We start from the raw sequence: 15,926 nt of genomic DNA, 5'->3' as shown, positions 1-15,926 counted from the left end.
GTAATATTTTTGTGGGTGTTACAATCCTAATTTCCTAGTATACTAAACCGCTATCAAAAACGACTTTTTCATAGAAAGCCATCGCTCTCTTGACTTGCAGTAACGGAGTATCAACACTAGGAGGCAGTAACATATTTTTAATACGTGTTGACGTCAGCTGCTGTACAGCATGAGACAGTCTAACAGCAGGGATGTAAACAGTACTTTCCTCATTCATATGCTGCGGCTGGCCTACAGGTTCGTGACAGATATTTCCTGGTCCATTTGTTATTTTTGTGTGAACCAGGAAACCTGTATATACTCTGTTTTTAATCTGGGCATTGGTTTACTTCGAGTACATCTAGTGGCTCTGTACATACTAGCATAATGTAAAAGTGCTAAGTTAGCTTGCTAGAACTTCTGAAGCTAACAGAGTAAACAGGAATGTGTGCACTTTTAAAGAAAAAAAAAACTGTTTACGGTTCTTTTGTGTACTAAGATGATAAATACTTGCTAGACGAGCATTCATTAGCCTGTCTGAAATTCGGCATGAATTCAGGATACAACAACCGAAAGTAAACTGAAGCTATAGTCTTCACCAAACTATTGATTTGCCTGCCTGGATAGAGAAGAATAAGTGACGCCAACTCAATAAAATGTTTATACTATAATTAGACATGTATTTGATAGAATATTTGAAATACGCTTTATTGTAATAGTTTTGAAGCGATATGACTGTGGTCAGACTGACGACTTTCTCTTCCTTCCCTTCGTGCTGGTTAAAATTAGGTATTTGGTATTAACAGCATATCAATTTTAAATTCTAGCTTAGATCTGTGTGGGAGAATCTCATGCTGGAGGCAACATGGCATCAACTTCCAGCTTTGCTCCTCCAAAACTGTCAGACTTTATTCTCACAGAGCGGCTGGGCAGTGGTACATATGCTACAGTCTACAAAGCCTACAGGAAGGTGAGTTAATCTGTGATATGTAAATGTGGGTATTATTAGTCATTTTGATTATATACCACACATTTTATATTCCTAATTCTTTCTGCATTTAAGGCTCACACAGAGTATGCTATGCACTATGCATAATAATGTCAAAAAGAAAGTTTAGACAGGTGTCCATGCAACCCTGTGCATTTGATTAATTGATCATCTGCAAGTGTGACAACTTCTAAAAAAGCTGAGGTTTTTAGAAGTGGTCACCTCAACTCTAACTGAATTTCCTGAACTCTGAGTCCTAGCCTAACGGAGGACTCCAAAAGCCTCAGCTAGCATGTTAAATGTTCAAGTTCATGATGATAAAGTTAGAAAAAGGCTGAATAATATGGCTTGCTGAGAGGGGTTATCAGAAGAAAGGTTCTTATCTCTCAAATCAACATGGCACATAACAAATCAAAAGACTTCTGAAACTATGTGCTTTGGACAGACAAAGCCATAGTGGAGATGTTTGGCTATAATGTACAGCCCCTACTTAGCAAAAAACACAGCATATCGACACAAACACCTGCCAACTGTCAACAACATTAGTGGAGTGGTAATTTGGGCTTGTTTTTCAGCCACAGGATCTCGGCACCAAAGTATTCTAGAGTAAAATGCGAGGCTATTTGACTGATAGCTAAAGCATTACCTTAATTGGGTCACGAATGGTTGAAAAAGAAAAGAAGCAAGATTTTGGAATGGTCCAGTTAATGTCCAGAGCTCAACCCGATTTAAAAGCGTGGCAAGACCTTAAGAGAGCTGAATATAAATTAATTTCTACAAACTTCAGTTAACTAAAGCTACACTGTAAAGAAGAGTGGGCCAAAACTCTTCCATAATGTTGTGAGAAACTGTAGTCATTAGGGCTGCCACAAACGATTATTTTGATAGTCGACTAGTCACCGATTATTTTTGCGATTAGTCGACTAATCAGATCATGCATCCATTGTAAAACATACAGCTTATTGCACCAGCATGCATCTGCTCTTATATAACTATCATTAGCTTACAGCTTTAAGTGTTTAAGGTATGTGCTAACTAAAAATAAAGACAAGATGATAGTTTATTAAATTTTAATGAAATTTGCAGATTGTTTCGGTGAAGTTTAATAAACTCCTTTCTATCCAAAATATAACGGGACACCGGAGTATATTCTCGAGCATCTCACACTTCTGATAATCAGTTGCCTGCTTGACGTTTATTCAGCTGTGTAAAAACTATAACTTTAATCTCAGCCAACCCGATTTACTCAGGAACAAATAAAATACTACAAAAAGCCAAACAATAACATTTGTAAGTTATCTAAGTGACTTATATATCATGTTTAACCTGAGTAGCGAAAGACAGCGGTGGGTTTGAAAACGATTTGCCGGGAGTCCGGTGTTCTCACGGGCTCTAGTGAGCCTTGCCCCCGGCTAGCTATCGTGCTAGTGGGTAACAGAAGTCTCCGAAAACGTCGGAGCGCTTTTGAAAATATGTGGTGTCTTGATAAACTGAGAAGATATTTGAGGTTTACACAGCTACATTCTCGCCTGAAAATATGTTAAACGTTTATTTTGTGACCCAGAAAGAATAATAAGAGTAACATTAAAACTAACTAGCTGCCGCCATTGTTGGAAACTGAGCTGGGCTGCGCTATGAATTCTGGGACAGAGCTACTTCTTCTTCGGGGTTTAACGGCAGCTGGCATCCTTGTACATGCAGTGCTGCCATCTTCTGTTTCAGTCCGTTATTACACTCTTAAATCCTACTACTTATTCCTGCGTCTTTTGTGATCTTACAAAGCTTCAAACGACGCGTCGACTATTAAATCAGTCGTCGACGATTTTGATAGTCGACGTAATCGTGACTAGTCGACTAATCGTGGCAGCCCTAGTAGTCATGCAGAAAACGGTCACAAGTCATTGCTGCTGAAGTTGGTTCTGTGGACTTTTGAGTCATGGAGCGTACTTGATTTCTCAAATGACTATGCAGTCCTGTTAAAACCTTTTTTTGTTTGTTTGGTTTTTTTGCAGGGGAACAGTCGAGAGGTGGTTGCAGTTAAAGTAGTTGGAAAGAAGACTCTTAACAAGGCTTCCACAGAAAATCTGCTCACAGAGATTGAAATCCTAAAGACTGTGCGCCATCCTCATATAGTGCAGCTGAAAGACTTCCAGGTAAGCTCATACATGTGTTATAGTATAGCTGGTACTTATGCAAGGATTTTTTTGATGAGCAGAGTTTTGTGTCCCATATTATCTGTCCGGCTTTTTCAAAACTGTTCATCTAGTTCAGGAATATAAGGGCGGGAGCTTCTCCCAGCTGTCGTAGGGTGAGAAGCAGGATACACCCTGGACCAGTTGCCGCAATCTCCCAAAATAAAAATAAAAAAATACTGTAAATAATATTTATGGTACTTAAAAATATATATTTTTAAGTATATTATTATATAAACTTTTCACAGATTGAATAATAGATTGTTTTAAAACATTTTGTTATTTACAATATTGTGTTTACTATATTTGCACCTTTTTCTACATTAATTGTGTGGATATCACTTTCTATATAATTTTCTATATAATTTCTCTATATAATTTCTCTCTCGTTTATGTTTTCTTCCTGTTTTCTTCTTTTTTAGCTGATATTTATGTTTTTAAAACATTAAGAAAGATATTAACAAAATAAATGTGAAATAAAACTAATACTCTTGCTTTGACTCTGTCCCTCAGTGTCTGAATTTTTCTTTTTCATCAGTGGGATGCTGAAAATATTTACTTGATTCTTGAATGGTGTTCTGGTGGCGATCTCTCCCGCTTCATTCGCAGTCGCAGGATTTTACCTGAGAGTGTGACTCGGCGCTTCCTGCAGCAGATTGGTGGGTGATTCCCATTTCAAACAATATTGCTGAAGTTTTATGTGAATGTTTTTGATGAGAGATTTGTTTGAGAGCAATCAACATGAAGCAGGTTTTTACATACCCGTTTTAGGAAGTCTGGAAATTAAATCCAATTCGAAAACTTTTTCAGCTGTGCATACTGTTTGTGGAATAAAATTGCATTCATATTCTATCCTGAGCTATTACATCTGTCCACAAAAACAGCTTGTGCCCTCCAGTTTCTTCATGAGCGAAATATCTCACACCTGGACTTGAAACCCCAGAATATTCTGCTCAGCGGCTCTATCCTGAAACTAGCAGGTGATCACATGCACTCACTAAACAACAAGCTAATGTTTTACTGTAAACATGCCAACTGGTAGAGAATAAACAGATAGTTTCAGATGTAATTTACTTCCTAATTTGCCCACAGATTTTGGTTTTGCACAATACATGTCCCCATGGGACGAGCAGAGTGTCCTGAGAGGTTCTCCTCTCTACATGGCTCCTGAGATGGTGTGTCGTCGGCAGTATGACTCCAGGGTGGATCTGTGGTCTGTAGGAGTTATTCTCTATGGCAAGTACTGCGTGTTCACATATTTTATCTCTTGTGAATGTGAAATGCCATCAACATGAATAATACTTTGCTTCATTTGTCACTTGTAATGCATTTGTGTTAGACATCTTGGCAACTAATGTGGTTCTGGGTACACAGAATCTGGTGTAATCTGTCCTGTGCCATGTTGTGTGTCTCACTTCTAACAGTAATTTATAATATCTTGACACCACTCCTTTTCCAGCAATAAAAGGCTAATCAGCTGACTGACCCTGCAGGCTTGAAAGAGCTCACTCAGTAGGCTAAAAGTAGAATTGAACTATTAATCATCAAGTGACAGAGTGGTGAAGAGCCCTTTATGGGTTTTTAGTGCAGTAATTGTGCAATAATATTGTAATAGCACACAGCAGTAACGTGTGCTATGGGTGTGACACTGTACAGTGCAAAATGAAAAGAATATTTTATATTATGTGCTTTTTAGAAAAGCTAAGTAGAATTAATTAAATTTTTCATTTGCACAGAATTTTTCAATAAAATCCAACATTCAAGATGTTGATTGTTTTATATATATATATATATATCTATATCTATATGTGTGTGTGTGTGTGTGTGTGTGTGTGTGTGCAAGAGTTTATTAAGATTGCTCAGTTGAATCACTTTCTTTCTTTTTTTTATTATGAAGTACTCAGTAATTATTGCATAATTATTCTTTTGTAATAATCTACTGCCCATTGTTTTTGTGCACACAGAGGCATTGTTTGGCAGAGCACCATTTGCATCAAAGTCATATGCTGAATTAGAGGAGAAGATCAGGAGCAACCAACCTATTGAAGTAAGTTATGAGCAATCTGGTGAATGTGTTAGAAAAATTTGAATTGCACTGGTTATGAGCAAATGTGCAAATGACAATGATTATTCCAACTATGGATATAGAAATCCTGCTGAATGCTATAGTTATGTTTCTTATGTTTATAAAAATTGCTCGTCAGTATGCAAAGGCACAAATTTAAGCATTTCATTTTGTTACATTTGTACAGTATCTCCATAGTATATTGGGTTTGATCAGGTTTTCCAGATCAATATGTATCATTACATCTTCTTCAAATTAGATAGCATAGTAATAATTTCCTAACAGTAAATCTGAAATATGCTGTAGGTGGCCTGTGTAGAAAACACAACAGTTGCAAGTATTTTTCTCCCATGTACTGGATTTAACCACTAGATGGCAAACTATTCCACTCAAGAGGAACCAGCAATTGAAGCTCTACTGAAACATGACTGGTCCTCTTAAATCACCGCTACAACATTCAAGACAATCTGACATGTCTCTTCTAGGAAGCTGAAGAACATGACCTTTTAAATTATGAGAAATAATAAAAGATACTAGATGAATTTGAGTGAAATAAACATCAAGACAGCAGCATAAGCTGTTTGTTTATTCCCTAAATAAATGTTATCCTCTCTTGAGCTTCATTCCATACTTTTACTCTTCTCATCTGTCCTCTCCTGCAGTGGCTCTGTGGTCTACCCCAGAGTTTGACAAATACTGATTTAAGAGGGCAGTCTGGGACTGAAAACTGTGTTTACATACAGAAAACAAGGGCTTGTGATCTCTTAAAAAAGAGACAGAGAGAGATAATTAATTAAATGGCTTAGTAACTAATAACTCTATTTGTGTATTTGTCCTATTTTTTGCCACATGCGCAAACCACATTAGGCTTAAGATTAGAAGAATTATCAAGAAAACATGTGCTTGTTTTACCCTTTCTTTAATGGAGACAAGAAAAGGGGAAATAGGGGCGGAATGACGTGCAGCAAAGGTCCCATGACAGTAATGAAACCCTCTGTCCAGCCTTTGTACGTGATGGGCTACTGGGGCATCCGCGATCCGTGCACTTTAATGTTGGAGGACTTTCAAAACACTAGGATTCTTGAATCAAACATTAGGCTTAGACTTAATTGATTGCATTAGCACATGGCCCATTATCCAGGGATTCACACAGAGAGTTTAAAGGTCATCTTTTGACAGAAAGTAGCAACGTGAGACCAGAGGGTCTGTGGTAACAATGTGCTGTCCTTTTTCCTTGTATCGCCATGCTGATTGGATGCAATGCAATAAGGTTGTGTTTTGTATCAGCTCCCCCCCGGGGCCAGGGTATCCAAGGACTGCAGAGACCTTCTGTTGCGTCTGCTGGAGAGAAATCCAGATGCCCGGATTACCTTTGCAGAGTTCTTTACCCACCCTTTTGTGGATATGGAGCACATGCCAACTGCAGAAAGTATAGTGAAAGCGGTAAGAGACTAGGATTATTCCAGATTTTCAAGAAATATTTTGTATGTGACTGACTTTTATACATGTGTTTGTAGGTCTGTAAACATACTTTTGCTTAATGAATAGACGTTTGTATCCATTTCCAATCAGTAATACCACTTTCTATTTCTTCTTTCCAGAAAAAGATGGTCCTACAGGCCGTTCAGAAGGACCAGGAGGGGGAGAGGTCTGCAGCACTCTCACTTTACTGCAGTGCTCTTGAGCACTTTGTCCCTGCTATTTATTGTAAGAGCAACAACCACCTTAATATCCTGTCTATGACTTAAGGCCCACTATGATGCACTGTCTTTGTTCCAGCACAATAAACTGGCAAAGGAAACTCAATAAATGAAAAACCAACACATCTCTTTTCTTTGCCCTCCCTAGATGAAACAAATTGTCAATGTAAAGAGGCCCTCAGGCAAAAGGTAGGCCTGAAAACAGTCCTCACATTCACATGTGGATTGCCCTCTATTTTCAGTTGCTTTTTTCCCTATAATCCAGTGGCTCTCACTTGTAATGAATTCTTCTTTATGAAAACCATATGTGTGTATAGAGAGCATGAGAACCATATGTTGTGGTTGATGTAATTAAGTTAAGTCAATGTAAGCGGCCTTTCCACAGGTCAGGCAGTATGTGTCCAGAGCTGAGGAGCTGAAAGCCCTGGTAGCTTCGGACAACAGACTGAGCTTCGAGCAGGCGCGGACTTCCAGGGACATCCTCCGAGGTAAAGAAACAAAAAAGAAAAACAAAAAACGTACATCTCCGGGCAGAGGCTGAGGCACCACATGGCTCCCAAACTGGATGTAGTCTGCTGTATTTTGTTTTACATAAGCACTGTGCTTGTTAATCAATATCCTATGTTTACACCGCACATTATTACCAAGGCCACACACCAGTCTTTGCAGCCTTCATTCAAGCAACATGTCTGTGAAGTCCAGCTTCACTTAGTGCTGCACTATGAATCAAACTTGAGCCTTGTTTAGCCACACACTGTGTATCATTTTTCTTTTAACTTAGATCAAATAATTGGATGTTTACTTCAAAATGGGTTTTTGTAGAATAGCAAACATGCAACGATGAAACATGTAAAACTTTAATCAGTATTAGAAGGAAAAAAAATGTTAATTTCTCTTTGTCCTGGAGGTGAAATGTCTGTGAAGGTTCTCAGTCATCCAGGTCATCGTAGTCTAAAGAGCTTGGAAAGAAAAGTGTCTGGACTTATTTAGGTTTCTTGAAGATGTTTTACCTCTCATCGAGAAGCTTCTTCAGTCTGAAGCTCAAAAAATTACTCAAATATATAACTAAACCACTGTGTCCACAATACGGTTTGTCATAAGATGCATCAATATTTCATGCTAATTTCAAAGTTCTGCATATGTTTCAGTAGAATGAGTTCCGCTGTGTGTCCATCTAAATTCAACAGCAATGCAAAGTAGTTTTCTATTTTTCTTCATTTGCAGAAATGTCTAAAGATCAGCCACGTCTGCTAGCTGCTTTGGAGATGGCCTCTACTGCCATTGCTAAGGTTAGATGGGTTTATTGCGGGATGGTGACATCACTGTAGTTACACATAAAGGCAAAGTGAAGTAAAGGCAATATAATGGAGAATAAGACCTAAGTGGAAGAGTAAAAAACCAAACCCTTCTCTTAGATTGATATCCAAACTGCATCTTTTAAGCTCATTTGTGAACCAAACAAATGTTTGTTTGTTTTTTCAGTTTTGTGTCTGTTGTTTCAGCAGCCAACAAGAAGGGAATAAATTGTGTAGTAGTAGTAGTGGTGCTAGTTAGTCTTTAGTTACTTGATATACTGGCTTAAAGAATTTATGCCTAATTTTAACTTTCCTGTATAGGAGGAGAGTGGATCAGATGACCTTGAGGCACTGGATATGTACCAGCAGTGTTTAGGAGAACTACTGTTGGGACTAGCAGGTAGACAAATACATTTCTTTCATTACAACATCAGTTATTCAGATTTTTATAGATGTTTGTTGCTGAGCCACTTCACCGGTTCTTAAGGTAAGCTAAAGTGCTAAAGCATAGGGAATGCTGAAGTGTCACCAAAGACAATGAAACCATCTTGTAGTCCTCTATCTGGTACTTTCTTTGCACACTGAGACTGTAGCAGCTTTGTTCGTGTGTTTGCAAATATTTGGTACTAGAGAGAGAAAAATAAGAAAGATTTTGAAGAAAAAAAATGTTAAAAGGCAGCTTGGCACTTAGAGTTATGTAAAGTGGGGTAATAATGAGTAGGCTAGGACTCAGAGTTCAGGAAATTCAGTTAGAGTTGAGGCTATAGCTAGGTCAAGAAATAGCTAAGGAAAAATGATCCTCAAGGGAAAGACGTTGGAGAGTGAATAAAGAGTAATTTAACTAGAATAAGAAAAGATACTAAACATGACAAAGGGTCTTTTAGAGAGGTGGATGCAAAGAAAGGGTGACTGGGGGAGAGTGAAAGGTAATCTGAAAGGGTGAAAGACAAGAGACTGTGAAACCACAGACTTGGAGAGAGATGGGGACACTTAGTATGACAGACAGAGTAACAGAAGAGACTCCAGTGACTCTGTCTGTGGCCTGGCGTCCATTAGGCTGGGTTCATGAGCTCATCTGGAAGATCAGCCCAATGGAAGAGGTGGAATAGAGTGATCCAGATGTGGCTTTGAGCTGGGATGAGACCCGTGCCAGCACCCTGTGTGTGGTATGAAAGCCTTGCCATCTGCTTCCCATTCAGACAGAACACTTCACTTATTTGTGTTTACACACTGGAAACAAACAAAAACTATTATCTCTCTAATAGACAAGAGCTCTAAGCATTCAGATACTGCTTTTGAAACAAATATGGTCAATTAAAAAATACTGTTACTTTTTCACTTGAAATGGATATTAGTTTCTAGAGCTGTCTGAAGAAAATTTTTACATGTGTGGAATAACGCTGATAGTTTTTTGTTAGATTTGTTATGCTATACTGGTTTAGTTGGTTGGTGAATGCAGTCCCAACCACCTTCTCTCTCCAGTGTCAGGGAGCCTTGTTGTGGCAGAGGATACCATGAGGAGTATAGTTGGGGGAAAAGATTGGTTCTTTGACTGTCTAGGAGCTCTTTGCCACACAGCTTTCCATCATGCCTAACTACCACAGACTCCTCTTTTTACTCCTCGTCTCTCTCCATTTTCTGTGAGTCTTCTCTTTTGGATGGTAGTTGGTGAAAACACTGGCCTACATTAGAAACAATCCCATCTTGAACCTCACTAGTGAAATCCAGTCTTGTAGTTGACCTCTCCCAGAACAAACTAAGTAATTAGGTATTGGACTTCTCTCCTCCCTTCCTCTCCTCATTATTTTCCTCATTATTCTTATGTCTTTTTTTTTCTCCTCTTGGTGAGCCAGCCGAGCCCCAGGGCCGCAGGAGGGAGCTGCTCCACAGCGAGGTGAGTGTGTGAGGAAGGGATTCTGGTTCAGTGCTCACAGTAGGAACGACAATCTCCTACCTCCACTGAGCCCTCAGCTGATCACATTCCACAATACACACTCCATCACATGACCTGCAAGCATTTTTTCCACTCATCAAATACGATTTTGTTTTTGTTTTGTTTTTTGGTAAAGAACAAATAATATAATTCATCATCTATAGTTCCTGTAACATACCCATAGATCACTGTCCACGTAGATAATTGGATATCTTGTATTACCAGTGTGTCACATGACCACTCTTGCAGAGGTACACATACTGACAAATTATCAGTTACATAAAGCTTTATGGTGCCATTTGACTCTTTTTTTTTTTTTTTTTTTTGGTTTTACAATTTAAAAACTTTGCTAAAATTTAGCTAGATGTCTCATTCATAGACTATTGGTTTTTATAGTCCACTTCAGTTACTGTAGAGGCTGGAAAGCCTCTGTTGCAAATGAGTAATGTCAACTTTAAAGTCAGTCAGCTAAAAATTAAATGTTTTTAAAAATGTGGGGATGTGATGAATCTAAAATGTCAAGAAGGTCAGCATCCATTTATTTATTTATTGCTAATCTTCTTGCACTTGCGAGAACCTGGGGGAATAATAGCCATGTTTTTCCAACATCCTCAACGAAGCTGAATAAAACCCTAAATTCTGCAATCCTGTAAGATTGCTTACTGTAACTTTGAGGAATTAGGATCCTGGATTCTTGCATTGATGAGGTGTTGTGTATGTCTGTTGGTAAAGCTCCGGAGTCTTTTGTTTTTGTGAAGATTGTTAATCCAGAAACTGATCCAACAACAGACAGCCATATTTCACCAACAAAGCCAAAAAAAAGGGGGGGATTGAATGGGCCGTGTAGACCTCCCTATTTGAAGTTTTATGGGTGCTTGTCTTAAGTAAATTCAGCTGCGGCTGTAATAATCTAATGCAGCATTAGGGAGGCGAGTTTGGGGTATTAGATTGAAAGCATGTGTGTATGTGAGAACCTAAAAAAGCCAACACATGCTGCCATGGCTGGCCTCCATGTGCATTCATATCTACTGTTGAGCACACTTTGGTCTCTCAAAGCTGTAATTCAATATTCTGGCTTCTCAGTAGTGAGTCATAGCTTGGATCTAGCTAGTGTATGTTGACATAGTGTCATTATGGCTGAGCATACATGGGATCTCTTTGTCTTGTAGCCTTTGTTGGTAATAAAATTTCTGCAAGTTATCAGCATGCCCCATATACTTTGCTTACCCGTGTAGATTTGTTCCACATTTATTGTAGTTGGTGATTAAAGGGATTGTGATTAAAGTTTTGTGGCTACATAAGGTTGGGGTCAGAGCCGGATACTAAAAACCTGTGGTCAGAATGATTATTTGGCTCCAAAGATTGGTGTTTTAAAGGGACATTATGGACGTCATCAATTTAGGTCTCCCGTCATTACGATCCTCAGATGTTACTCCAGTAAGACCTGAGAGAGCTGGCTTTAAATTGTGACAAAGTGGGGGTACAACTAGGTATTAGGTGCAGCCAAGAACCTTCATGATCACCAAAGGACTGATTACCACAGTAAAGAGCACCCTCGAGCCTTGTGATGACAGCAGTTACCGCTTGCACGTGTGTGCCATATGAAATCTTTTCAAAAAATAGAAATACTAAGTTGCAGAGATGATTGGTTTGATCTGATTTAATTCAGGTTTTGGCAACATGCATCCAGAATTTATTGTTTGTTTGTTTGTTTACTGCACAAAAACAGCACAGTGTAGAGTAAATAATAAATAAAATACATAATACACAACAAAAAACAATTAACCATCTGTATACTTCACTTAAAGGCAATTAAGTCACAATAAAATGTAAAAAATTAGACTATATGGTCATACTGGAAGCTGTCTGAGAATTACTAGTGTTATGTAACCACAAACTACAGCTGAGGGTTGTACTAATGTGTTTTATTTTACAGCCTTTTGATAACAAAGAGGACTTTTTATTAAAAACCAGAGAAAAGGGGGATCACTGAAGTCTAGGAACTATGAATATCTGTACAATCTGTTATCTCATCTACTATGGGATGGATTATATTTTAACTAGCCAGCCTTGCTTCTGGATTCATGCTGCAGGCACAGTTAAAATCCTGAGTAGAAAACATGTTTAAAATGAAAGCCACTAAGCACAAAAGCCTGTGTTGTAACTGTGTATCTGTTACCAAATTTATTGGAATTTTGTATCTCATCAGATTAAAAGCCTCATGAGCAGAGCTGAATACCTCAAAAAGCATATTAAGGTAAGCATGCACTCCTTCAGCGTACATTCAAGTGAAGGAGAAGAAAGACCCCAGACTGTATGAGAAAACATTTGATTTACAAAAAAACAAAAAACAAAAAAAACAGAGGGAAGGATCTTAAGATACATGTTTTGTTAATTTTTCAGATGCAGGAGACTCAAAGGGACGTTTCTCTGGATCGGGAATCTCTCGCAGAATCCGTCAGAAGTTGTGAGTCTCCCTGTTGTGTTGTGTAATCATTACTTTGCCCGTAAATGTGTTTTTACTTTTTTGATTTTACCTTGCAGCCATTCTGATAAGTAGCTACAGTATATGTAGTGTTAGTGAGGGGATGTGGTGGAAGTTGCTGTAGGTGAGGAACACACATCTCAAGTTGCAATGAAATGTCCTTTCACTGAAGTTTTTTCCACTAGTAAAATATGAGCCATTCTGTTGCTGCTCTGGCCGCCCTGCTGGGCTCCCTGACTCTTTCAATTTATTTCCATGCAGCCCTGTCCTCCCGTATAGCCTATATTGTGAAAGTGAGACATATTCAAAGAAAAAAATAATAACTTTAAAAAATCTAAACTTGAAACTTCTATTTAAGGGTTGCTTTTTGTTCCTTTTGTGTCGCTACATGTCAAACATCTCCACTGTAACGACCAGTGTATCATTAATGGAAAGTTAAGTTTTAATATCTGCAAATTAGTGGTAACCTTTGTAGACAAAACCTAATTCCTCATATTTTCTAAGCTCTGCTCCTAGATGGATAGTAAATACTTAAAGTCGGGACAATATCCTGTTCTCCGCTAGGGATTCCTGGGGAGTTATGAATTTAAAAAAGAAAAAAAGACAGGAACGGGGGAAGGCAACTGATGACTCTAGAGGCCGTTTAAGTTTCATGAAGAATGTGGCTTCTTATTCTGCTGGTGTTATTTTAATAAAACCACACCACAGTCAGCCTGGCTGGCACTAATCCAACAGTAGCTGTAGTAGAGAGGGTCGCAGCTACGCCCAAGTCTGTCTGGTGACCTTAGACTACACCAACATAAGCATAACCAACTTTTGCTGAGAACTGAGATCTCTAAAATCCTCTGAAAATTCACATGTCAGACTGTCTTGGTAGTCCATGTACAGTACCTTCCCCTTACAAGCCTGGAGCACTGAATATTTAAACTGGCATCATATGCATGATCAGTGTAGCCCAGCAGGGGATAGAAATGAAGGTCTTGGCAGATGAATATCTGATAACTCCATTTACATAAAGGTTTATTTATGGAAAAGGACTGGACATGTTCTGTTTAGCTCATGCAGCAACAAACAGTAAAAGAGGACTCACATCCCCTCCAAGGTCACAATTTAGTGTGTTTACAAAAATAATTGTATTTTATCAGTGTCAGTGGCTGTTTGTACTGGCTTTGTTCAAAGATGAGTTGGTTTAGAGCTGTAACACCTCAGAAGAAGATTGAATTATTTTCTATAACAAAGCTTCTTTTGTTACCCTGAGGCAGAAAATGTCAGCAAGAAAAAAAAATACACAAACAAGTATAAGCAATTGGATTTTCATGGAAAAATCTGAAACATGGGGATCATGCCAGAATTCTGATGCAGGCCTAATAAGCATAGAGTACATTTTATTCTAAATTCAGATAATTATTAGTTTCTGTCACTGCTATAACATCAGTATTAAAAACACAAGAAGAATATACATATACTGCAAACTACATATATGATTTGGTGGGATGCCAGTCTGTTTATGCTGGAGAGTGGACAGGAGACAACACACTAAAGCACTTTTCACACATGCACTGCAGCCCTGGACTCTCCTAAGTATTACCTAACAGAGACGCATGTGAGGACTTGAATATCTGATGCAGTCAATTCGGACATTAGCTGGTCTTTAATCTGCCTGTACTTTCATTAAAGTTTCACATTTGAATATAGATTCAGAAAACTGATTGATGAAGTGATATCTACGTAGTGTAACGGTGATTGCTAATTATGCAGTGGCACAGATAGAACACCTGGGCTGCTGATGTGCACTTCTGTACACAGCAGGAGAAGGAGAAAGACATCACATTTAAGCTCATAGGTAGTAACACAAACGCACATTAAGTTAGATAATTCATTTATAAATAAACTTTAAATGTTTATAAAGAGTTGTTTTTATAAAAATGTTGAAGATGTTTAGTCTAACACACTGTTTTCCTTTAATCAGTCGAAATGAATAACATAAAAGTTTCCTAAGCAACTCTGGAAAATATTCTTCATCTTTTTGGATGCCAGATGTGTTTACCGAACCCATAGAGAATAATTATTTCAAATGTTGTAGGAAATGTGTTGTAATCTTGAAAAAATGGAGCTTGACACATTTCTGTCTTCTCAGCCTGCTGTTTGCAGTAAACAGGACAGCCACCGTGGGAAGACTGGAACTCCTCGGCTGTCTGTCAGTGTACAGGTTGGACACAGAGCCTTCACCTGACCAGCTTTCTGCTGTAGCCAAATCACACCACATCCTAACCAACTGAGTACACTATCTGGGTGGGATATTGCACTTGCCAGCCAAATGTGGTCAATGTTTTGGCTGATGCTGTAAAGTTTTTACATGAAATGATTGGACAGATAGTGAACTTCTGTTTATTATTTTTCAGGAAAAAAAAAAAGTTGGCTGGTAAGAAACTCTTGAATTTTGGATTTGCACACTGCTGAATGTGAAAGTTCCCTGTTCTTTACACTGTTATTGCCCTGCTTAGCCTGAATCCCCTCCTACTGACACACCATTGATATGTAAATGGTGAACAGCTTGTATGACAATACAACACTGTCGCGGCAAAACGCAACTGGCACTGTTGCATTTTGGTTTGGTGCAGAACATTCAAATGTATTTGAAGTTTAACTAAACCTGCGAAAAACTGAAAATACAAATAAGCCAGAGCTGTGACATTAAGATGTTTCAAAAGCATTTTCAGCAAATAGTATAGATGATATGTACGATATATGATATAGAGGCCTGTACAAACATGTATATACTCCTCCGCACCCCCCTTTTCCCCCCACTGCCTTTACTGTGGGTGAACCACAGGCTCACCAATCTCTCTCCACTGATGGAGTTCTCTCCACCGCTATGAGGGGAAAACTGGAGAGGTGCGGCCTCTGCCTTATTTACACTAGACATGCATTTTCTTAGGTTTGGCACTGGCTTTATATTTGAGGGATACACTGAGTTGTGGAGTTCAAGTAAAGCCTTCATAACTGGGCCTCTGTGAAACGGTAAAAAACTTAATAGATGGTGGCAAGCCAATGATCCTCGCTGTTGTAGGTCTTCACGGACCGTTTAGATTTCATTTATTTGAATATTCCAAAAGGGAGCTTTAATACAATTATCAAAAATATTATACTGTATGTTTGTTTGCAAGATTTTCATTCTGCTGTACTGTTTCATTATTTAATTTCTTTATACAGTGTGAATTATGTATTTATTAAATGACAAATCACAAATGACAGTTCTGTCTCAAAATAAAATCACAATCTTTAAAAA

At 38.4% G+C, this 15,926-nt stretch overlaps 1 protein-coding gene across 1 annotated transcript; it reads left to right on the top strand.

Moving 5' to 3' along the window:
• The first annotated feature begins 148 nt into the window (after positions 1–148).
• ulk3 (unc-51 like kinase 3) lies at positions 149–15,926 on the top strand. The gene is made up of 17 exons (XM_084928679.1): positions 149–237; positions 807–949; positions 2,980–3,120; positions 3,698–3,818; positions 4,044–4,139; positions 4,252–4,395; positions 5,124–5,206; positions 6,512–6,667; positions 6,826–6,931; positions 7,073–7,113; positions 7,310–7,412; positions 8,149–8,213; positions 8,541–8,619; positions 10,073–10,113; positions 12,362–12,409; positions 12,556–12,619; positions 14,775–15,926. The coding sequence occupies exons 2-17, from the start codon at positions 845–847 to the stop codon at positions 14,789–14,791; spliced, it is 1,410 nt and encodes a 469-aa protein (XP_084784805.1). The 5' UTR covers positions 149–237; positions 807–844; the 3' UTR covers positions 14,792–15,926.

Source organism: Perissodus microlepis, chromosome 1, assembly GCF_051167445.1.
Source record: "Perissodus microlepis isolate ML-2025 ecotype Zambia chromosome 1, ASM5116744v1, whole genome shotgun sequence".
NCBI lineage: Eukaryota > Metazoa > Chordata > Actinopteri > Cichliformes > Cichlidae > Perissodus > Perissodus microlepis.
Note: the sequence above shows the minus strand (reverse complement) of the source record. Positions and strands in the feature narration are given on the sequence as shown.